Raw genomic sequence first — 24,236 nt, 5'->3', positions numbered from 1 at the left:
GCAACCCACTCCAGTTTTCTTGGCTGGAAAATCCCATGGACAGAGGACCCTGGTAGGCTACAGTCCATGGGGTTACAAAGAGTGGGACACAACTGAGCGACTTCACTTTCACTTTTCACTTTCAAGGAGTATTAAGAAGGAGCAAAAATAGTAGTTGAAGAGATAATAACTGAGAATTATGCAGAGCTAATGAATGACATCAGTCCACAGATTAAGAAGCATAAATGCAAAGAAAACCACACATAGGCACATCATAGTCAAATTTTGGAGAGCTGAGCAAAGAAAAAACAAGAACAGCAAGGGGAGGAGAAAGACAACTTATAACAGCACCAAAAATATTAAACACCTAGGGGGAAAAGATAATTTATAGCAGCACCAAAAATATTAAATACCTAGGAATAAATTTAATGATATATGTGAAAAATTATATACTGAAAACTATAAAATTTTATCAAGGGACTTCCCTGACAGTCCAGTGGTTAGGACGCCATGCTCTCACGGTCATGAAGTTTGACCCCTCACCCGGAAACTAAAATCCCAGAAGCCGTGCATAGTGTAGCCAATAAACAATAACACAACAATGAACAAAAGAACTCAAAATACTTTATTGAAACAGAAATTAAATAAGGGGAAGATGATATAATAATTGAGGTGAAAGTAAAGAGATGGAAGAATAATTCACATTCATGGATTAAAATACTCTCTATTGTAAAGATATCAAATCTCTGCAAACTGACCTATATATGCAAAACAATCCTATTCATGATCCTAGCAACTTTTTTGTGAAAACTGAATAATGAGTTGTAGAATTTAAGGGCAATGCAGAAAGTCAACAATAGAAAAAGCAATTTTGAAAAAAAGAACAGGGTTGAAAAACTTATACTAAAATATCTATTATAAAGTTATAGTAATTAAGAAGTATGGTACTGTCACGAAGATTGGCAATCGTTCAAACAGAAAAAAGAATCTACACCTACACAGTCCCATATGGTAGCCACTAAACATATGTAGCTATTTAAATAAATTAAAATTAGTTAAAATAAAAAATTCAGTCCTTTTGAGCACTTGCCATATTTCAACATCTCAGCAGCCAGCTATTAAATTGAATAGTACATATACTAACATTTCCATCATGGCAGAAAGTTCTATTCAACAGCACTTATAATAGAGAGATACACATAGAATTACTTGATTTATAACAAATGTGACACTCTAGTGCAGTGGGGGAAAGCTGGTCTTTTTAATAAATTGTGATAGTGCAATTTTATGTTCATATATAAAAAATTAAATAAATAAATGACCTATTAATCCACCATCACCTCTACCTTACACCTAGGGTCCCCAACCTCTGGGATTTAATGCCTATATGATCTGATGTGGAGTTGATGTAATAATAATAGAAATAAAGTGCACAACAAATGCAGGGCTCTTGAATCATCCCCAAATCATTCCCTCCCCCTACCACCATGTTCTGTGGAAAAACTGTCCTCCATGACACTGGTCCCTGGTGCCAAAAAAGGTTGGGGCCACTGCCTTACACCATATATAAAAATCAATTCCAAGTAGACTGCAGGGAATTCCCTGGCAGTCCAGTGATTGGGGCTCCGAGCTTTCATTGCCCAGGGCCTGGCTTCAATCCCTGGTCCAGGGATTGAAGCTCCCGCAAGTCAAGCAGCCAAGCAAACCAACAAAAAAAACAAGTAGATTGTCATTCTAAATGTAAAAACGTAAGACAAAGAAGTTTTTAGACGAAAACACAGGAAAGTATCTTCACAACCTTATAGTAGACAAAGATTTCTTAAATAGGACACAAAAAGTGTCAGCCATAAAACACAATACCAGTAAAGAATATTTAACAGGAAATTAAATTTGAGAATGTCTGCTTATCAAGGCATCATTAAGAGAGTGTAAAGGCAAGCCATAGCCTGAGAAAAATCATTTGCAACACAGATACCTGACAAAAGACTCATCCAGAATATAATCTGATAAGTCTCTACAAAACGGTAAGAAAAAGGCAGGCAGATAACCCAGTAGAAAAATGGATAAGACACGAACAAGCACTTAACAGAAGAGGATATCCAAACGGCTAATAAGCATTATGAAAAGCTGTCAAGCTTCGTTTACCATCAGAAAAATGTACATGAAAATTCAGTGGATATCACTATATTCCTACAAGAACCTAAAATGAAATTACAGGTAAGCAAAACGAGGTATTGGTGGTACAAATGGAACTCTTACACACTGGGGACACAAGTATAAATCGGTAAAACCACTTTGAAAAATGTATGGTCAAGTTATGGGTTGAACTGTAACCCCAAAATTCATATGTTGAAGTCTTAGCACCCAGTCCCCCAAAATGTGAACTGATTTGGAAACAGAGTCACTGCCTATGTAATCCGGTCATTTAAGGTGGGCCTGAATCCAATTACAACTGATGTCTTTATAAGATGGGAAATTTTTGACACAAATAGAAGGAAGATGATGTGAAAAGACATTGGAAGAAGACAGCCAACACAAAGCCAAGAAGAGAGACCTGAACAGATCTTCCTCTCACAGTTCTGAGAAGCAATCAACTCTGCCAACATCTTGATTTTGGAATTCTAGACTCAAGAACTGTGAAAATAGTAAGTTTCAGTTGTTTAACCATCCCCCAACCCCAGTCAATACTTCATTTTGATAGTACTGACAGATTAACACAGGTGGCATCTACTTAGTGGAATATATGCATATTTATAACCCAATGATTCCTCTTCTTGGTATATGCACAATAAAAATGTGTATATATTTTTACCAATAGTCTAAGAATGTTCACAGCACTGTTATCTTTAAAAGCCTCAAACTAGAAACAACCCAAGTGCTCATCAACAGTACAATGAATAAATAAATTATGGTATATTTACCCAATGGAATTTTATATAGCAATGGGAATGAACCAATTACAACTACATGCAACAATACTGAAGGATCTTGCATTGATGGTGAATGAGAAAAGTCAGACACAAAAGAGTACAAATTGATGATTCAGTCCAGTTCAGTTGCTCAGTCATGTCCGACTCTGCAACCTCATTGACTGCGGCACTCCAGGCCTCCCCGTCCATAGCCAACCCCCGGAGTTTACCCAAACTTATGTCCATTGGATGATTACAATAATACAGTTGAACATGTAAAAGTAATGTGTGGCATAATAAGTCAGGATGGTGATTACATTTGGAAAGGAGGCAGCCAGTAGGGATTGTGAGAGGGCAAAAGGAAGGTTTCTGGGATGCGGGTAATGTTCTACTTTGTGATTTTGGTGAATGGGTATCTTCAAGTTGTATGTTTATGATCTGCACATGCTTTTCCATATACTTTATTCATCATTTAAAAAGTTCTTTAAAAACTGAATATGTGAGTAAATAGATTAGAACAGTTCAGTCATATATATGAGAGATTTTTAAAAACAACCATAATGTAACACAGATAATGAGACATTAATGGAAGCATAGGACAAAGAGAAAAGGTCAAGTATAAGTCTAACTGGAGTAGCAGAAGAAGATACTGAAGAGAATGAGTAAGAATTGATATTTGAAGACTGAAAATTTCCCAGAATCAACATGACACAAATCCCACATTAAAAATGTAAAATACCAACCAGGATAAATAAAAAGCAAATCATATAGAATAAATTATAGTGCAACTGTAGTACTCCAAAGACAAAGAGAAAAATAAAATCAGATACAGATAAAAGACAGATGATTTATTAAGGCATGAAAAACACATCCATTTCTGTTTTTTGGACTTTTTTCTCATGTAAAAGTCAAAAAGAGTAATATGATGAACACACTATAATACCACTCAAATGTTCACAGTGTTAATATTTTGGCTGACCCCTCAGAGTTTCTCTAAACAAATACACGCCTTTCCTTTTTGGGAAAATGTAGAAGATAGGCTTTAGATAGCAGGATTCTTTATCCCCAAATTCTTTATCATGCATTTCCCAGGAACAAAAACATTATTCTGTTCAACTATAACACTATCACTATCTATAATTTGATAACATCACTCTAATAGAGTCCAGTTGAAGTTTTCCCAGTTAACCCAAAAATGTCCTCTAAAGCTTTTGTTTCTACTTATTCAGGATCTAGCTATTATTTCATGATCCAGTAAAAAAAAAAAAAAAAAAAAAATCAAATCAATGGGAAGACAGACTGTGTATACACAAAAAATTTTTTTCATTGTTGTTTAGTCGCTCAGTCACATCTGACTCTTCGCTACTGAACAACAATGAAAAAATTATACACACACACACATAAACACACATGACAGATTTATCATTTTACCATGTCTTGAAAAAAGTACTTACCTGCCATCTCTTCTCAGGGCAAAAGTGATGCCATCTTTCTGGAAAGGAAGTAGCTTTGCTCTTAGTTTGTCAGGCAAAAAATCCAGCTGTTTATAAGATTCACTTGTCGAACAAGAAATTTGAGGTGTAAGAGACTTTTTTATGTTATGACCTCTGGACATGATGATCCTAAAAACAAAACAAAACAAAAATCACAAGGGAAGGGGTGAAGGAAATAGATATTACTAAGTGTATTAGAAAATTAAAGATAAATAATAATAGTAAAGTACTTATTAGTAGTCTTGATATACCAGATATAAACTGGTTAAATCATGTTCTCAGAATAAGCAATTAAGAAAATACAAAGCACTGAATCCAAAAGCAATTACTTGTTCCACTGTCTAGGGACCAGCATTTTCTATTTCATTTATACTTCTATTAATAGTTGAGCCATAATGTAGCAATAACCCCTGTTATAAGCAATAAATGTATTACTGAAAAGTTATAAATCAACTAGAAATATATAATGAGATATATTATTTTTAAAATAAGGAATGAATTTGTTACAGAAATATGAAATTCCTTTTATAGTTGATCCTTTTATAGATACTCATCTTCACATTATACCAGATTTTCTAAGAATGAAGTCAAATTCAATTTTATCATTTATTTATTTATTTATTTGGGCCTACCATGTGGCTTGTGGCATCTTGTTTCCCTGATGGATGGAACTTGGGCTCTCAGCGGTCAAAGTGGAGAGTTGTAACCACTGGACCCCCAGGGAATTTCCTAAATTGCACTTTAAAAATGGTAAGATACAAAGACACTAACTCCAAATTTATAATTATTAAATTAGCTCAATATTTTTAAATGAGATTTATTTTTAATATTAAAATGAATTCTTTAACCACTTGAATCCACAGTATAAACACAGCCTGATTAGCACCTTTCTCACCAGTGGGTTTCCACAGATATAGTTTTAATTTTCTAACATAAAAATTTCATATATCTTCAAATTCTTAGAACTCTGCAAGAAAAAAATCCTATTAAATCACTGAACTATAAAGCTTCTTTAATATGACACTTTGTATTTAGATTGCAACTTTCATCTATTTATAACCTCATTTCATTTTAAAAACAAATTTGCTTTAATTATCAATTACTTGCAGACTTTTAAACTTTAGCCTCCCACTCCCCTAAAAAAGTAATTAATCTCTGTGTATAATGTTTAAGAATATCAAAAATTTGACAAATATATATTATTAACAAATAGGTACAACATGCCACAATCTAGAGAAGCAAGGATCACACCCCCACAGAGCTTACATTCTTGAGGGGTAGACTGAAATTAAACAAATAAACAAGGAGATTAATTACAGTATATAGTACCAGTATTCGGAGAAGGCAATGGCACCCCACTCCAGTCCTCTTGCCTGGAAAATCCCATGGGTGGAGGAGCCTGGTAGGCTGCAGTCCATGGGGTTGCTAAGAGTCAGACACGACTGAGCGACTTCACTTTCACTTTTCACTTTCATGCATTGGAGAAGGCAATGGCAACCCACTCCAGTGTTCTTGCCTGGAGAATCCCAGGACGGGGGAGCCTGGTGGGCTGCCGTCTTTGGGGTCGCACAGAGTCGGACACAACTGAATCGACTTAGCAGCAGCAGCAGTACCAGTATTATGAAGGACCTTAAGAGGGTAATAGCTACTTTAGGCAAGCTGACTGGGAAAGTCCACTCTTAGGTGATGCTTGCTCTACAGTTTAAAGGATGTGCAAGAACCAGTCAGGTTCAGAGTTGATAGAAGAGCACTCCAGGTGAACAGAATGAGTGAAACGACCCTAATTTGAGAAAGGGTTTAGTGATTTCTAGAAACAGAAAGCATGCCAATGAGGTTAAACCAGGGGACAGAATGGCATGAGATGAAGCTATGGAGATAAGCAAATGTCAAATCACAGAAGGCTGTCATAAAGACTTTGGATTCCACTTTAAGAATGAAGGTAAGTCGATGGAGATGTGTTGCCAAATATACTATTAAGCAGATAAAGCTATTTAAATGTAATTAAAATAAAAAATTAAATTCTTCAGCTCCATCCACCATGTTTCAATTCTCAACAGCCACATATGGCTAGTGGCTATCATACTGAATGGTTCACATACACAGAACACTTATTCTTCACTGAAAGTTGTATTGGATAGCAATCACTGGAAAGTTTTAAGCAGGGCAGGAACACAATCTGACTTATAGTGCAAAAACTACCAGATGAGGATAAAGCTGTCAATAGAAAGGCAGGGAGAAATGTTCTTATTGGACTTGGCCAGTCCACAAAGCCCATACTGCCTGAATTTAGAGGTGATTTATAACTCAGACCTGTTCTCAGAAGCAACACTGAGTCAGTATCCCCAGTACCTTGTCAGCAATAATAACAAAACTCTGAATAAAGAATAGAAAAATGGCTCAAAAGGAGGGAAAGCATGAAGCTCTTTATCATGCTGCAAAGCACATGGCAAAAATCATCTTAACAATGGAACTATAGAGATTTAGGAAATCTCTTAGAGGTAAAGCTAATAGGACTTGCTGATGGAGTACATGGGGAGAATGAGGGAAATGTGAAATCAAGATGTATGTTTAGTGTAATGGAGTTAGGCTGCACAAGTTACTTAAAAGGCTAACGAACAAATAGATTGGGAAGAAAAAAAAAAATCAACAGATCTTTTAGGAATATATACAGTTAGAGATGATCACAAGATATGAAGTGGATATGTCAAACAGACTTGAAAATATATCAATCTGGAACTCTAGGGAGAGAACAAGGGTAGATACATACTGGGAGTCAACTTGGGATAGTAAACCTGTATCATTTTTTGCAGCCACCCAATATCTGGGACCCCTGCTATATTTAGAAATTTCCTTACATTACATATATGAGTGGGAGTCAGGTATCACCTTCCAAAAATAAAGCTGGAAATTACAGATTCTTGCTCTCCCAGCTTGCCTTACACTTATAGATTTTGCTAATCAGATATACCCGTTTCAGTCTTTAACCTAGAAAGTAAAAATTCAAAAACATTGGAATTAAGTGAAATTTACTCTGGTAAGGGCAGTAGCAGCATAAAGAGTCATGTCCACTTTCCAGAAGGAATAGAGGCTTAGAAACCTTTAGGGTAAGTGGCACAAGGGATACCATGTTTTAGTGATGGACACTGGCAAGAAGCTAAGAAAAATATACAAAAATCATTTTACTACCTATTATCTTTGCTTTTTAATATTGTAAAAAAAATTTAACAAATACTCCACACACAAAAAAAATCCACTATGTTGAGGTCACATTGCAACTTTTATGAGGACTGAATCAGGCACTGTTATTAGTAAAAATAAACAATGAAACTAAAATAATCTTAATAAAAAACTGTTCTAATAGAGTAACAAGAGAAAAAATAATTATTCAATATGAAGATGGAAGAACTCTGAAACAGTACAGCAATGTTTAGAAAAAATTAAACTAAAATTATGAGTTGGCTCACTGATAATTCAAATAGGTACCTGAATGCATAAGGAACTTAAAAATGTAGCAGTACAATCTAATTAATAGAAAAGGAATGTTTACTTAATACTCAAAAACACTTTTCGAAAGCCCTTTCCCATTTATACTATCTTTCTAAAAGAAGTACTAATACTTCTTGGTTGTAAAACTTACTATGAAGCCACATAATGAAGTCAGTGTAGTACTAGCATAATGATAGACAGAACAATGGATTAGAATTCAGAGTCCATAATTAAACACTTAAGAGTCAACTGATTTTTGACAAGGGTATCAGAATAATTGAAGAGAAAATGAATAATCTTTTCAAGAAATAGTGCTGGGACAACCAGATGTTCATATTCACATATAAAAGTGAAACCAGACCCCTAACTCACACCATACACAATATAAGTAAAAATGATCAAGGGCTAAAACTAAAAAACTGTTAAAAGAAAGCATAAGAATAAATCTTGGTGACCGTGAGTTATGCAATGGTTTCTTAGATACAATGCCAAAAATAAAAGCAAAGAAGAATAGATAAAATAGATTTCACCAAAATTTAAAACTTTGGTGTTGCAAATAATACCATCCAAAAAGTGAGGGCAATCCACAAAAAGGGAAAAACGATCTGCAAACTATATCTAACAAGGGACTTAAATCTAGAATATACAAAGAACAATTATAACTCAATGAAAAAAAAAAGACAACACAATTTTTAAATGGGCAAAAGATCTGAATAGACATTTCTCCAAAGAAGATACACAAATGGCCAATAAGCACACAGAACAACATTCAACATCATGAATATTAAGAAAATGGCAAATTAGGACCACAGCAAAACATCACTTTATACTTATTAGGATGGCTAATGTAAAAAAGATAGATGACAAGAAGTTTGGCAAAGTGTGGAGAAAATTAGAACCCTCAAACACTGATTGTAGAAATGTATACAAGTGTAATCATTGTGAAAATCAATATAGCAGTTCATCAAATGTGAAACATAATTGCTATCAAACCTGCAAATTCTACCTCTAGGTATACACCCAAGATAAATGAAAATATACATCTACATAAAAATTCACATACAAACTTTCATAGCAGCATTATTCATGATAGTTAAAAAATAAAAACAACCTAAATGTTTATCAACTGATGAACTGATAAAGAAAATATAGTATATCCATGCAATGGAATATTATTTGACAGTAAAAAATGAATAAAATATTAATACATGCTACAACATGGGATGAATCTTGAAAACATGCTAAGTGACAAAAGCCAGTCACAAAGAACCACATACTGTGTGATTCCATTTTTATGAAAAATCTAGAAGAAGCAAATCCATAGAGACAGAAAGTAAATGAGTGGTTACCTAGGGCAGGAGTCAGGGGAGTGTGAGGAGGGTAGGAATACAGGGTAGCAGAATAAAGAGCAACAACAAATGATTACTGGGTTTCTTTTTAGAGTAAAGAAAATGTTAAAAAATTAGATCATGATAATGGTCCTACAACTCTGAATATATCAAAACCCACAGAACTGTAAAATGAATGAATTTTGATTTTAGTTTTGGGTGAATTTTATCTCAATTAGGCTGCTTTTTAAAAAAAAACAGCATTGTAAAAACCTCAATCAATGTAATTTTCAAGAATAAAAAAATAAAGAAGAAAATTTATATGGTAATCTTAATGGTACAGGGAGAGAAGCATTTGATAAAATTAAAGATCTGTTCAGAGGAAAAGCTCCCTGACACAGGAAAAACAGAAGAAGACACTTCATTATGATGAAAAGATTTTACCAAAAACCTTCAGTGAACATCTTAAGGTAAAATATTGACAGCTTTCCTTGCAAGGTCAGAAAAGTCACAAAAATGCTTACTATCTCAAGTTTTATTTAACAATGGAAATCAATTGAATAAGGCAAAAGAGGAGGAAAAAAATTGTTAATTCACACATGACATAGGATTATGCACAGAGAATAAAAATAATCTACTAGGAAATTTATAAGCAAATTTAGTGAAGTAGATGAATAGATGACCAATATACAGAATCCCTTATGTTTCTCTTCATAGGTAAAAATGAGAAAATAAAATGTTAAAATTGATACCATTCTTAAAAACATCAAGAAATTAAAAGATCAGAAATAAATCTAAAAAAGGATGCACAAGACCTGTGTATGGAAACTATAAAAGATTTCTTTAAAAGAATGTGTAAAACAAAGAACTGATAACCCTGTTACTAGATTGGAACTGATAAGAGTATCAACAAACTCTTCAGATGATGCTTATGCCACTGAAACAACACAAACAGTGAAAATAGGCCCTGGGGCTTCCCTGGTGGCTCAGAGGATAAAGCATCTGCCTGCAATGCAGGAGACCAGGGTTCGATCCCTGGGTTGGAAAGATCCCCTGGAGAAGGAAATGGCAACCCACTCCAGTATTCTTGCCTGGAGAATCCCATGGACAGAGGAGCCTGGTGGGCTACAGCCCACAAGGTCGCGAAGAGTTCAACACGTTGAGTGACTTCACTTCCTTTCTTTATTTCTTTCTTTAATTCTGAAGGTGGGGAAAGAATATTTCTGGAGTGTCTGTTTTGTGCCAAGAACTTGAACATATGCTATCTCATGTAATTCTGCTAAGAACCCTATGAAATAAGTATAGTTCAGTTGGTAAAGAATCTGCCTGCAATGCAGGAGACCCGGGTTCAATTCTTGGGGTGGGAAGATCAGCTGGAGAAGGGATAGGCTACCCACTCCAGTATTCTTGGGCTTCCCTTGTGGCTCAGCTGGTAAAGAATCCACTTGCAATGTGGGAGACCTGGGCTCAATCCCTGGGTTGGGAAGATCCCCTGGAGAAGAGAAAGGCTACCCACTCCAGTGTTCTGGCCTGGAGAATTCCATGGACTGTATAGTCCATGGGGTCACAAAGAGTCGGATTTGACTGAGTGACTTTCACTTTCATATTCACTAATGAGTAAACTATAACATGGTGGATAAGAAAGCCAGGATTCAAATACAAGTTTTAGTTCAGTTCAGTCACTCAGTTGTGTCCAACTCTTTGTGATCCCATGGATTGCAGCACGCCAGGCTTCCCTGTCTATCATTAACTCCTGGAGCTTGCTCAAATTCATGTCCATGAAGTCGGTGATGCCATCCAACCATCTCATCCTCTGTTGTCCCCTTTTCCTCCTGCCTTCAATCTTTCCCAGCATCAGGGTCTTTTCCAATGGGTCAGTTCTTCACACCAGGTAGCCAAAGTATTGGAGTTTCAGCTTCAACATCAGTCCTTCCAATGAATATTCAGGACTGATCTCCTTTAGGATGGACTGGTTGGAACTCCTTGCAGTCCAAGGGACTTTCAAGAGTCTTCTCTAACACCACAGTTCAAAAACATCGATTCTTTGGCACTCAGCCTTTTTTATGGTCCAACTCTCACATGCATACATGACTACTAGAAAAACCTTAGCTTTGACTAGATGGACCTTTGTCGGCAAAGTAATATCTCTGCTTTTTAATATGCTGTCTAGGTTTGTCATGGCTTTTCTTCCAAGGAGCAAGCATCTTTTAATTTTGTGGCTACAGTCACCATCTGCAGTGATTTTGGAGCCCAAGCAAATAAAGTCTGTCACTGTTTCCATTGTTTCCCCATCTATTTGCCATGAAGTGATAGGACTAGATGTTTGTATGGCTACAAAGCCTGAAATGAGGGAAAGTCTCATCCAAAGATTTAAAACACAAACAAAATCAATCTATCAAATAAGCAATTCCTGTCTTGATATATGCCTCAATGGAGTATATATACAGTCACTTAGAAAAATACTGATAATCTGATAATTTCTTCAATAACTATACATGCAACTATCATATGATTCAGCAACTGTACTCCTGGGCATTTACCCTAGAGGAAAAATGTCAAAACTTACGTCTACATAAAACTTACGACTATACCTAAATGTGAATGTTTACAGTAGCTTTAGTTATTATAGTCAAAACCTCAAACCAACCTAACTGGAATGGACCATTCTATGAGGTAAACGGTTAAACAAACTGGTACATACATATCATGAAATACTAGTCAGCCAAAAAAAAAAAAAAAGGCACAACTGACACACACAACAATATGGAGGAATCTCCAGAGAACTGTGCTGCTGAGAAAGTCAATGTCAAAAGGTTACATTTCTTTGACTCCATTTATGTAACATTCTTCAAATGACAAAACTGTAGAAATGGAGAAGAGATTAGTAGTTGCCAAGGGTTAAGGTGGGGAAAAGAAAGAGCAGATTGTGACTCTAGAAAGGCAACATGAGGGACCCCTATGAGATGGAGATGTTCTCCATCTTGATGGTGTCAATATCCTGGTGGTGATACCGTATTACAATTTTACAAGATATTACCATTTCAGGAAACTGGGTAAAGCACACAGGATTGTACCTCCATTATTTCTTTGCATTATTTCTCCCAACAGCTATGAATTTACAGACTTCAAAATTAAAACTTCAGTTTTAAAAGCTGGAAAGCAAACACACTGGCTTAACATGTAACGATTAATCTGAAAGTTTGGGATAATGAGGACCAAAAAGATAAAACAGGATCATGTAGCTAACAGCTGAGGTAATACATCTGGGTCTTTACTCTCTTTTCAACACAAGAATGGTCCATCTCTGCCTCAGGGCTAAATCCAGGGGAAAATATCTATTTAAATAGAATATTTGCTCTGTAAAGAATTACAGTTAAAAAATATTCACTTAATGAATTTCATTTTTTTCATGTATTCAACAACAAAAAAATACTTGCATGTTTCTGTGGAGCAGACACTGCAGAAGGCTCTGGATATAACATAGAACACATGCATTTTTCAAGAAACACTACAGGGAATGTACCAGGCAGATGTTAGTGGAACATATAAGAGGGACAGTGTTCAGATTTGGGGTTTTGGAAGGCTTCTTAACAGATATACACATCAAGGCTGAGAGCTGAAGAACAAATACACAATAACCAGATAAGTTTATACAAAGGACTTTCTTGGTTCAGTGGCTAAGACTCCATGCTTCCGATTCAGGGGACCCAGGTTTGATCCACGGTCAGAGAATTAGATCTCGCATGCCACAACTTAGACCTGGTACAGTCAAATAAGTAAATAAAAATAAATATCTTTTAAAAAAAAGTATAAAGGAAATGAATTGGAAATAAAAGGAAGAGAGAATGAAGGAATTCTCATTTCACATCTTAATATCAGTAAATCATTCCCCCTTCATTAAATCACTTTTTTTTTTTCATTTAAATTCTGCAACACTGTTCTGAAATCAGACTGATTATATTCTTTGCAGCCAAAGATGGAGAAGCTCCATACAGTCAGCAAAACAAGACCGGGAGCTGACTGTGGCTCAGATCATGAACTCCTTATTGCCAAATTCAGACTTAAATTGAAGAAAGTAGGGAAAACCACTAGACCATTCAGGTATGACCTAAATCAAATCCCTTATGATTATACAGTGGAAGTGAGAAATAGATTTCAGGGACTAGATCTGATAGACAGAATGCCTGATGAACTATGGACGGAGGTTCGTGACATTGTACAAGAGACAGGGATCAAGACCATCCCCATGGAAAAGAAATTCAAAAAAGCAAAATGGTTGTCTGAGGAGGCCTTACAAACAGCTGTGAAAAGAAGAGAAGTGAAAAGCAAAGGAGAAAAGGAAAGATATAAGCATCTGAATGCAGAGTTCCAAAGACTAGCAAAAAGAGATAAGAAAGCCTTCCTCAGTGATCAATGCAAAGAAATAGAGGAAAACAACAGAATGGGAAAGACTAGAGATCTCTTCAAGAAAATGAGAGATACCAAGGGAACATTTCATGCAAAGATGGGCAAGATAAAGGACAAAAATGGTATGGACCTAACAGAAGCAGAAGATATTAAGAAGAGGTGGCAAGAATACACAGAAGAACTGTGCAAAAAAGATCTTCACGACTGAGAAAATCACGATGGTGTGATCACTACCTAGTGCCAGACATCCTGGAATGTGAAGTCAAGTGGGCCTTAGAAAGCATCACTACGAACAAAGCTAGTGGAGGTGATGGAATTCCAGTTGAGCTATTTCAAATCCTGAAAGATGATGCTGTGAAAGTGCTGCACTCAATATGCCAGCAAATTTGGCAACCTCACCAGTGGCCACAGGACTGGAAAAGGTCAGTTTTCATTCCAACCTCAAAGAAAGGCAATGCCAAAGAATGCTCAAACTACCACACAATTGCACTCATCTCACACGCTAGTAAAGTAATGCTCAAAATTCTCCAAGCCAGGCTTCAGCAATATGTGAACCGTGAACTTGCAGATGTTCAAGCTGGTTTTAGAAAAGGCAGAGGAACCAGAGATCAAATTGCCAACATCCACTGGATCATGGAAAAAGCAAGAGAGTTCCAGAAAAAGATCTATTTCTGCTTTATTGACTATGCCAAAGCCTTTGACTGTGTGGATCACAATAAACTGTGGAAGATTCTGAAAGAGATGGGAATACCACAGACCACCTGACCTGCCTCTTGAGAAACCTATATGCAGGTCAGGAAGCAACAGTTAGAATTGGACATGGAACAACAGACTGGTTCCAAATAGGAAAAGGAGTACGTCAAGGCTGTATATTGTCACTCTGCTTATTTAACTTCTATGCGGAGTACATCATGAGAAATGCTGGGCTGGAAGAAGCACAAGCTGTAATCAAGATTGCCTGGAGAAATATCAATAAGCTCAGATATGCAGATGACACCACCCTTATGGCAGAAAGTGAAGAGGAACTCAAAAGCCTCTTGATGAAAGTGAAAGAGGAGAGTGAAAAAGTTGGCTTAAAGCTCAACATTCAGAAAACGAAGATCATGGCATCTGGTCCCATTACTTCCTGGGAAATAGATGGGGAAACAGTGTCAGACTTTATTTTTGGGGGCTCCAAAATCAGTGCAGATGGTGACTGCAGCCATGAAATTAAAAGACGCTTACTCCTTGGAAGGAAAGTTATGACCAACCTAAATAGCATATTCAAAAGCAGAGACATTACTTTGCCAACAAAGGTTCGTCTAGTCAAGGCTATGGTTTTTCCTGTGGTCATGTATGGATGTGAGAGTTGGACTGTGAAGAAGGCTGAGCGCCGAAGAATTGATGCTTTTGAATTGTGGTGTTGGAGAAGACTCTTGAGAGTCCCTTGGACTGCAAGGAGATCCAACCAGTCCATTCTGAAGGAGATCAGCCCTGGGTGTTCTTTGGAAGGAATGATGCTAAAGCTGAAACTCCAGTACTTTGGCCACCTCATGTGAAGAGCTGACTCATTGGAAAAGACCCTGATGCTGGGAGGGATTGGGGGCAGGAGGAGAAGGAGACGACAGAGGATGAGATGGCTGGATGGCATCACCAACTCAATGGACATGAGTTTGAGTGAACTCCGGGAGTTGGTGATGGACAGGGAGGCCTGGTGTGCTACGATTCATGGGGTCGCAAAGAGTCGGACACGACAGAGCAACTGAACTGAACTGATACCCTCACGGATTTTATCATGTATCATTCCTTCTTGGTCTAAACTTTTCCCTTTTCCTCATCTTCCTGTCTTCTTAGAGAGTACCAGGGCTCAGGTTTTAGCATCTTCTGCTCTCTCCTTTAGAGATCTCATTAGTTTCATGGCTTTAAATACTACCTCTATGCCAATGACTCCCATATGCTATGCTATGCTATGCTGTGCTAAGTCACTTCAGTCGTGTCCGACTCTGTGCGACCCCGACTCTGTGCGACCCCATAGATGGCAGCCCACTAGGTTCCCCCGTCCCTGGGATTCTCCAGGCAAGAACACTGGAGTAGGCTGCCATTTCCTTCTCCAATGCATGAAAGTGAAAAGTGAAAGTGAAGTCACTCAGTTGTGTCCGACTCTTAGCGACCCCATGGATTACAGCCTAACAGCTCCTCTGTCCGTGGGATTTTCCAAGGAAGAGTACTGGAGTGGGGTGCCATTGCCTTCTCCAAATGACTCCCATACGCATATGCAAAGATCAGACCTCTTCTTAACTTCAGATTTGTTTGCATATTCAACCAGACATATTTACCTAGAAGTCTAACAGACATCTCAAACTTACTCTGACCAAAATGAACTCTAGATCTTTCTCTCAAATCATACGCCATCAAGGGTCTTCCCCATCCCATCTTGCCAGTTACTCACACTAATTCCTAGATTTCACGCTTTGCCTTACAGTGCACATCCAATCCACCACCATCTCCTGTTGGCTCTACATTCAAAACATATCCTGAATCCCACCATTTCGTACCACCTCCACATCTACTCGCCTGATCTGAGCCACCATCCTGTTACCTCTAAGCCTGAATTCTTGCAACAGCTTGATACTCCAGATGCCACTGTGCTCCTCTCAATTCAGCAGTCAGTGAAATAAATACTTTTACAAAGTAAATCTGATCACATTACTTCTCAGAACTCCTTGGTGCTCCTGATTTTACCTGGATAAAATCTCTGTTAATAGTTTACGAGCCCTTCTACACTCTGCACCCTTCTCCTATTACCTCCCACCTCACTTTTTCCTATCAAACTTATGTTCTTACACGTTTCTGCTTTGGACTCCATACCAGCTGGTCCATCTGCCTATACCTCTCCTCATCCCCATCTCTCACTGCTTCCTCTTTGCATGGCTACTTCCCTTTTTGACTTCTAGACTTTCCTAAAATGCCAATCTCTCAGCGAACACTTAACTTGACCACCTTATTTAAAACTACAATGTTTCTGCTTGCTTAGGCAGCACATACAGTAAAATTAGAACAATATAGAGAACATTCACATGGCTCCTGCACAAGAAGGACACACAAATTCATAAAGTGTTACATATTTTTGAGAGAGAATTTTAAAGTAAATATGACAAAACATTAACAACATGTGATTCTGGGTCAAGAGCATATTTGTACCATTCTTGTGACTATATATCTTAAATTTTTTAAGACAAAAAAATTGAACTCCCTTTTATCTCTTACCTGCTCTAGTTTTTCTTTCTTGATAACACTCATCAACTTGTAAAACACTATATAATTTACATACTATGGGTTTTTTTGGGGTTTTTTTTTGTTGTTTGTTTTTGTCTCTTTCCACTAGGCTATAAACTCTCCAAAGGGCATAGATTTTTGTCTGTTTTGCTTCTGGTGTATTCCATGCACCTAGACCAGTGCCCGGTACTATGCACTTGATATTATTTGTTGTATTAAAACTTCAGGAGCTTCCCTGATGGCTCAGTGGTAAAGAATCAGCCAGCCAATGCAGAGGACATGGGTTTGATCCCTGATCTGGGAAGATCCCACATACCTTAGAGCCACTAAGCCCATGGGCCACAACTACTGAGCCTGTGCTCTAGAGCTCAGAGGCCACAACCACTGAAGCCTGCTCTCCTTAACGCCCATGCTCTGCAACACGAGAAGTCACTGCAATAAGCCCGCACACCGCAGCTAGAGAGTAGTCCCCCACTGTTTGCCACTAGAAAAGCCCGAGCAGCAACAAGAACACTGCAGCACAGCCAAAAAGAAATTAAAAAAAAAAAAAAAAAAACTTCAAAGGACAGGGACCATGATTAAACAGTCTAGAGGTAGAATAATTCCTAGAGATGAGACAGTAGAAGATGGGACCACTGGAGTGCATAGCTGAACTAGTGTGAAAATAAAGTTCACCAGCAATATGGCAGTTGAGGAACTAAAAACCTAACATACCAGATTAGCTAAGGTGTGCATTCAAATGTAGAAGTCAGAGTGTAGGTAGACAGAAAGTAAACTAAGTTCAAGTTATAGCAGGGAAAATGACACAGTTTGCAAAGTGATTAAGATTAGAGAGGGGGTAGTTTATTAAATATGGATTAAATATGGCTTCATGTTAGAATATCAAGGTATTAGAAAATTCTAGGCTACATAGTATCAAGCAAATCTTCTGTTCAATTTAAAAACAAGTTCAGGGTTTTCCATGGTGGTCCAGTGGCCAATGCAGGGGGCCCTGGTTCAATCCCTGCTTAGGAATTTAGGTCCCATATGCCACAGCTAAGAGTCTGCATGCCAAATCTAAAGATCCTACATGTTGCAATTAAGACCCAGTACTGCCAAATAAGTAAAATTAAATGTAAACACAAGTTCAGTTAATCTAGGTAACTAAATTTTATAAATTCATCCCAAACAAAAATTGTTAGTGGAAATGGTCCTAATTACTACAGCAATTTGGTTACATGGACACAAATAAATGTAAAAATATTTTAAATAAATCTTGGGTGACCTATGACAAGCAATTTGATTACTCATTCCTCCTCTCCTTCCATCCACTGATAATAGGAAGCAGGTAGTCAATGATGAGGGAGGAGGACTACAAGCTAGTAATACCAGTGCTTTCCGAAGTACAGAAATAAGCATGTATTAACAGAAATAATTCCAAGTTCCTTATTGGAAATACAAATTGAGCTAAAATAAATTGCTACTTCCCACAAATGGTGAATATGGAAGTCTACTGAACAACTCTGCTCTAAAGTACACAGATCCAGCAAACACAAGTTACCAAAACAAACTCGGGTCCACACGCTGACATGCAGTAAAGCCAATCTACTGACACCAGGCTGTGATGAAGGAAAGTGTAGTGCTCCAAAAGCCTGAAATCCGCAAAAGGTTTCACCAAACCATTTTTAAAGGCAAGGAAAGGGAGGGGCATCCCAGGGCATGTGATCAGCTGTGCACAATTCTCTGACTGGTTGAAGGTGCCGTAACAGGGTGGTGTCACAGGGGTTAACATTATCAATCCTTAGGCACCTATAGGCTGTAGGGGCTATGTACTCAAGGTCAACAATTAAGTAGTTAATTTCTTCCAGTTGGTGGGGGTTTTAGCAGCTGTAAAGAATCGAACAGTAAAGATCCTGCCTGCAATGCAGGAGATGTGGATTTGATCCCTGGGTCTGGAAGATCCCCTGGAGAAAGGGATGACTACCCACCCCAGTATTCTTGCCTGGAGAATTCCATGGACACAGTAGAGTCAGAAACGACTGAGCAATTAACACTTTCACTTTAGCCGCTGTAAAACCACTCAGGAAATGGGCATCAGAGACTATTATCTAGGTAACACAGAGGAGCTAAAGCAGAGGATATGACAGAGGGGTCTGTCCTGGGAAGGCCCTACAGGGTCCTGCTCAGTTACACACACGCTCACAAAAACAACAGCACTTTGAATATGAGTTTGAAAAGGCAGTCTATGAAGATGTCACTTACCTACTCAGATACTTTCAGTTATTACCCACAAAATCATATACTCAAATCTTAGAAACTCTTCAGATTTCATCAGAATTTATAAATGTACCTATTCCATATTTTACCATACTTCATAGTTTCATAATAAAGTAGATTCAGCTTTGTGTTTTATCTGAGATAGGTATATTTAAGGATTGTCAGTAAGTTACAAACTAAATTTAATAAATTAACATCACATTTTGTTAATAAAGGAGAAGGCAATGGCACCCCACTCCAGTACTCTTGCCTGGAAAATCCCATGGATGCAGGAGCCTGGTAGGCTGCAGTCCATGGGATCGCTAAGAGTCAAACACGACTGAGCGACTTCACTTTCACTTTTCACTTTCATGCATTGGAGAAGGAAATGGCAACCCACTCCAGTACTCTTGCCTGGAAAATCCCACAGATGGAGTAGCCTGGTGGGCTGCAGTCCGTGGGGTCGCTAAGAGTCGGACATGACTGAGCGACTTCACTTTGACTTTGTTAATAAAATTGAATCATGTTCTAAAATGATAAAAGATCAAGTTCAGGAAACTATAAAATTACATATTTTTAAAATAACTGATGGGACTTTAATATTTCCATATCTAATGTCTAATTACTTTAAAAGCAAGGACACTACAATCTTTCATTCTACAGGGAACTGTTTTCAGAAAGACAAAACAACTCCCACTAATGAATGATCTCTATCTGTCAGGCAGTACACTAGGAAAATTTAGAAAATCTATAATTCTCAAAACAACTCACAAAGATAAGTTATCATTATCCTCACATTAAGGACAAGAAAACTAAGGTTCAGAGATATTTAATCATTTATCACTAGTTAGTAAGTGGTGATATTAAGTCTAGAACTCTGATTGGTCTAATGTAAAGTCTGAATTTTGCTATTATGCAACACTGCCTCTTAAAATCATTCATTCAACAAATAATTGTTAAGTGTCTTTTATGTATTAGGCATTGCAGAGGGTGCCAGGTAAACAAAGATGACTTTGTGCCATTGGAGCCTTACACTCCAGCTAAATCTAAGATGGAAATAAGAGTTATAAACAAATAATTGCAACACAATGCAGTAAGTGCTATGAAAGAAATACATATAACAATACCACACATAAGTGGGAGTGTTGAACCATGTGAGGCAGCAAGCAATCAAAGAAGGCTTCACTTAGAAAAAATGCTTGGAATGCAGTACACCTTATTTAAATACTTGATGTAACTCAAAACTTGAAGAAGAGGGGAGTTTGCTGATGGAAAATCAAGGAAATTCTAGAGAGAAACAGGCCATATTTGCAAAACCATAAAGTTTCAGAGAATCCTAAGCAGTTTAGCATAGCTAAAAAATTAGATGCTTTGTGACAAGTGGTAAAGAAGTAAAAATAGGTCAGGTCAGGGAGGTTTCCTTATGCCATATTAAAAAAGGAGTTTAGGCTTTATTCTGTAAGAAATTGGGAGCCTTTCCTAGAGTTTAACCAAGTCACTACTTTACAAAGATTACCTTGTCAAATTTGGAAGAATGGATGTGGGGACAAGGACAATCTTTTAGAGGGGTACTACAAATAGTCTGGGTAATACATTATATAATCTCTTAGCTTCAGACTCCTATATCTAATTACCTACCTTGGTCACCTTGGATGTCTCAAAGTCCTGGGCTGCACCCCACAGGCCTATAAGGCCTGCACTTTCCCAGTTTTAAGATCGAAGAAAGAGCCTGGAGTTAGCAACAGAGACAGCAGTTTAATGGATGAGGGCATTTACACATCTGAAAGCAGGGTCCTGGAGAGGTACCCCACCACATGCTGTTAACAGCAGGCAGGACAAGGTAGCAGCCTTTGCTCCCTGGGGTTAGGTGGGGAATTGATGTCTGGTGGGTGTATTAGTTACCTGGGAAACCAGGAGAGAAGCCCACCCTCAAGATCTCTTTGATAAAAGCAATCACTAGTTGGCCAGACGAAATATAAGCAGGAAGGTCAGTCAGGTAAGTAGGGTATAGGTGAAGTATATATATACTCACCTATATATTATACTTACCTATATATAGACTTACCTATATAGGGTATAGGTAAGTGCATATAGGTGACTGGTGGAGCAGGCAGGGCGCAGAGCACAACAGAACAGCCATCTTGGCTGGTCTGACCACACATACAGACATCTCTAGCTTAAATGTCCAAAACCAAAGTCTTCTATACTCTACCAAACTGTGTGCTCCCTGACCAACTCTCTCAGTAGTAGTGCAATCATGAAGTTACTCAAACCAGTAAATTGAGTTCATTCTTGATTTTTACTTCTTCTTTAACCCCATTAAATTGATTAATTATTAACTATTCCCCAAACATATCACAAATCCATTCATTTCTTTCCACTCTGACAGACATCACCCACCCCAAGCCTGTGTGCAGTACTTCCCAATAGGACTCTCCTACATTTACCTTAGTATCAGTTCACTTCCTTTATGCACTTCCTGTGATTGAAAATTATTTTCATTTGTTTTCTCTCTCATTAGACTGTCTTTATAAAGTCAAGGACCACAAACTTTTCATCCTGTTTTACTTCAGTACACTAGTATTGGGTTTCCCAGGTGGCGCTAGTAGTAAGGAACACACCTGCCAAAGCAGAAGACATATGAGAAATGGGTTCAATCCCTGGGTCAGGAAGATCCCTGGAGGAGGGCAAGGTAAACTATTATTTATCCTTGTATTATTGCTACAAGAATCCTATGGACAAATAAGCCTGGGAGGCTACAGTCAATAGGGTCGCAAAGAGTTGGACAAGACGGAAGTGACGAAGTAGGCACACACTCACTCTAGCATTGTGGTTCAGTCGCTAAGTTGTGTCTGACTATTTGCGACCCCATGGACAGCAACATGCTAGGCTTCGCTGTCCTTCATCATCTCCTGGAGCTTGTTCAAACTCATGTCAATTTTAAAACTACCATATCTAATATCTGCTATACCAATATGAGTCAGTGGTGCCGTATCAATATGTGTCAGTGATACCATCCAACCATCTCCTTCTCTGTCGTCCCATTCTCCTCCTGCCTTAAATGTTTCCCAGCATCACTGTTTTTTCTAATGAGTTGGCTCTTCACATCTGGTGGCCAAAGTATTAGAGCTTCAGCATCAGTCCTTCCAATGAATATTCAGGATTGATTTCCTTTAGCAGTGACTGGTTTGATCTCCTTGCAGTTCAAGGGACTCTCAAGAGCCTTCTCCAACACCACAGTTAAAAGGCATTGGTTCTTTGGCGCTCAGACTTCTTTATGGTCCAACTCTCATATCCATACATGACTACTGGAAAAACCATAGCTTTGACTAGATGGAACTTTGTCGGCAAGGTAATGTCTCTGTTTTTCAATATGTTGTCTTGGTTTGCCATAGCTTTTCTTCCAAGGAGCAAGTGTCTTTCAATTTCATGGCTGCAGTTACCATCTGCAGTGATTTGGGAGTCCAAGAAAATAAAGTGTCACTGTTTCCATTGTGTCCCATCTATTTTCCATGAAGTAATCGGACCGGATGCCATGATGTTACTTTTCTGAATGTTGAATTTTAAGCCAGCTTTTTCACTCTCCTCCTTCATTTTCATCAAGAAGCTCTTTAGTTCCTCTTTGCTTGCTGCTATAAGGGTGCTATCATCTGTATATCTGAGGTTATTGATAATTCTCCCTGCAATCTTGATTCTAGCTTGTGCTTCATCCAGCCCTGCATTTCACATGATGTACTCAAATATAAGTTAAATAAGCTAGTGACAATATACAGCATTGACAAACTCCTATCCCAATTTGGAAGCAGTCCATTGTTCCATGTCTGGTTCCATGTCCGGTCCTGTTGCTTCTTCACCTGCATACAGGTTTCTCAGGAGGCAGCTAAGGTGGTCTGGTATTCCCATCTCTTTACGCATTTTACAGTTTGTTGTGATCCACACAGTCAAAGGCTTTAACATAGTCAGTAAAGCAGATGCTTTTCTAGAATTGTCTTGCTTGTTCTATGATCCAATGGATGTTGGCAATTTGATCTCTGGTTCCTTTGCCTTTTCTAAATCCAGCTAGAACATCTGGAAGTTCTTGGTTCATGTACCATTGAAGCTGGAGCCTAGCTTGGAGAATTTTCAGCATTACTTTGCTAGCATATGAAATGAGAGCAATTGTGTGGTAGTTTGAGCATCCTTTGGCATTGCCCTTCTTTGGGATTGGAATGAAAACTGAACTTTCCCAATCCTGTGGCCATGGCTGAGTTTTCCAAATTTGCTGGCATACTGAATGCAGCACATTAACAGCATCATCTTCTAGGATTTGAAATAGCTCAGCTGAATTCCATTACCTCCACTAGCTTTGTTCACAGTGATGATTCCAAGGCCCTCATATTGAACAAGAGAATCCAAAAAGCAGTACTTGGATGCAATTTCAAGAATGACAGGATGATCTCTGTTCGTTTCCAAGGAAAACCATACAATATGACAGTGATCCAAGTCTATGCCCCAACCACTAATGCCAAAAAAGCTGAAGTTGAATGGTTCTATGAAGACCTAACAAGACCTTCTATCAGTTCAGTTCAGTTCAGTCGCTCAGTTGTGTACAACTCTTTGCGATCCCATGAATTGCAGCACGCCAGGCCTCCCTATCCATCACTAACTCCCGGAGTTCACTCAAACTTATGTCCATCGAGTCGGTGATGCCATCCAGCCATCTCATCCTCTATCGTCCCCTTCTCCTCCTGCTCCCAATCCCTCCCAGCATCAAAGTCTTTTCCAAGGAGTCAACTCTTTGCATGAGGTGGCCAAAGTATTGGAGTTTCAGCTTCAGCATCAGTCCTTCCAATGAACACCCAAGACTGACCACCTTTAGGGTGAACTGGCAGAATCTCCTTGCAGTGCAAGAGACTCTCAAGAGTCTTCTCCACCACCACATTTCAAAAGCATCAATTCTTTGGGACTCAGCTTTCTTCACAGTCCAACTCTCACATCCATACATGAGCACTGGAAAACCATAGCCTTGACTAGACAGACCTTTGTTGGCAAAGTAATATCTCTGGTTTTTAATATTCTATCTAGGTTGGTCATAACTTTCCTTCCAAGGAGTAAACATCTTTTAATTTCATGGCTGCAGTCACCATCTGCAGTGATTTTGGAAC

General features: G+C 38.1%; 1 protein-coding gene and 1 non-coding gene across 4 annotated transcripts in view; one reads left to right on the top strand and one right to left on the bottom strand.

Moving 5' to 3' along the window:
- ZRANB3 (zinc finger RANBP2-type containing 3) overlaps window positions 1–24,236 on the bottom strand; it is a 313,962-nt gene that overhangs the window by 278,263 nt on the left and 11,463 nt on the right. For 2 of the 3 annotated variants that reach the window (XM_027561929.1, XM_027561942.1), the window contains exon 2: window positions 4,343–4,510. In XM_027561929.1, coding sequence (XP_027417730.1) covers window positions 4,343–4,503 — 161 coding nt within the window. In that variant the 5' untranslated portion in view covers window positions 4,504–4,510. Of the gene's footprint in view, window positions 1–4,342; window positions 4,511–24,236 lie in introns of those variants that run through there. The other variant, XM_027561936.1, reaches the window with a different exon arrangement.
- Window positions 16,608–16,710, top strand: LOC113881459. The gene has a single exon (XR_003508043.1). It is a non-coding gene; the product is annotated as a U6 spliceosomal RNA (small nuclear RNA).

This window comes from Bos indicus x Bos taurus, chromosome 2 (genome assembly GCF_003369695.1).
Source record: "Bos indicus x Bos taurus breed Angus x Brahman F1 hybrid chromosome 2, Bos_hybrid_MaternalHap_v2.0, whole genome shotgun sequence".
Classification (NCBI taxonomy): Eukaryota; Metazoa; Chordata; class Mammalia; order Artiodactyla; family Bovidae; genus Bos; species Bos indicus x Bos taurus.
This window is presented reverse-complemented; position numbering and strand designations above follow the sequence as displayed.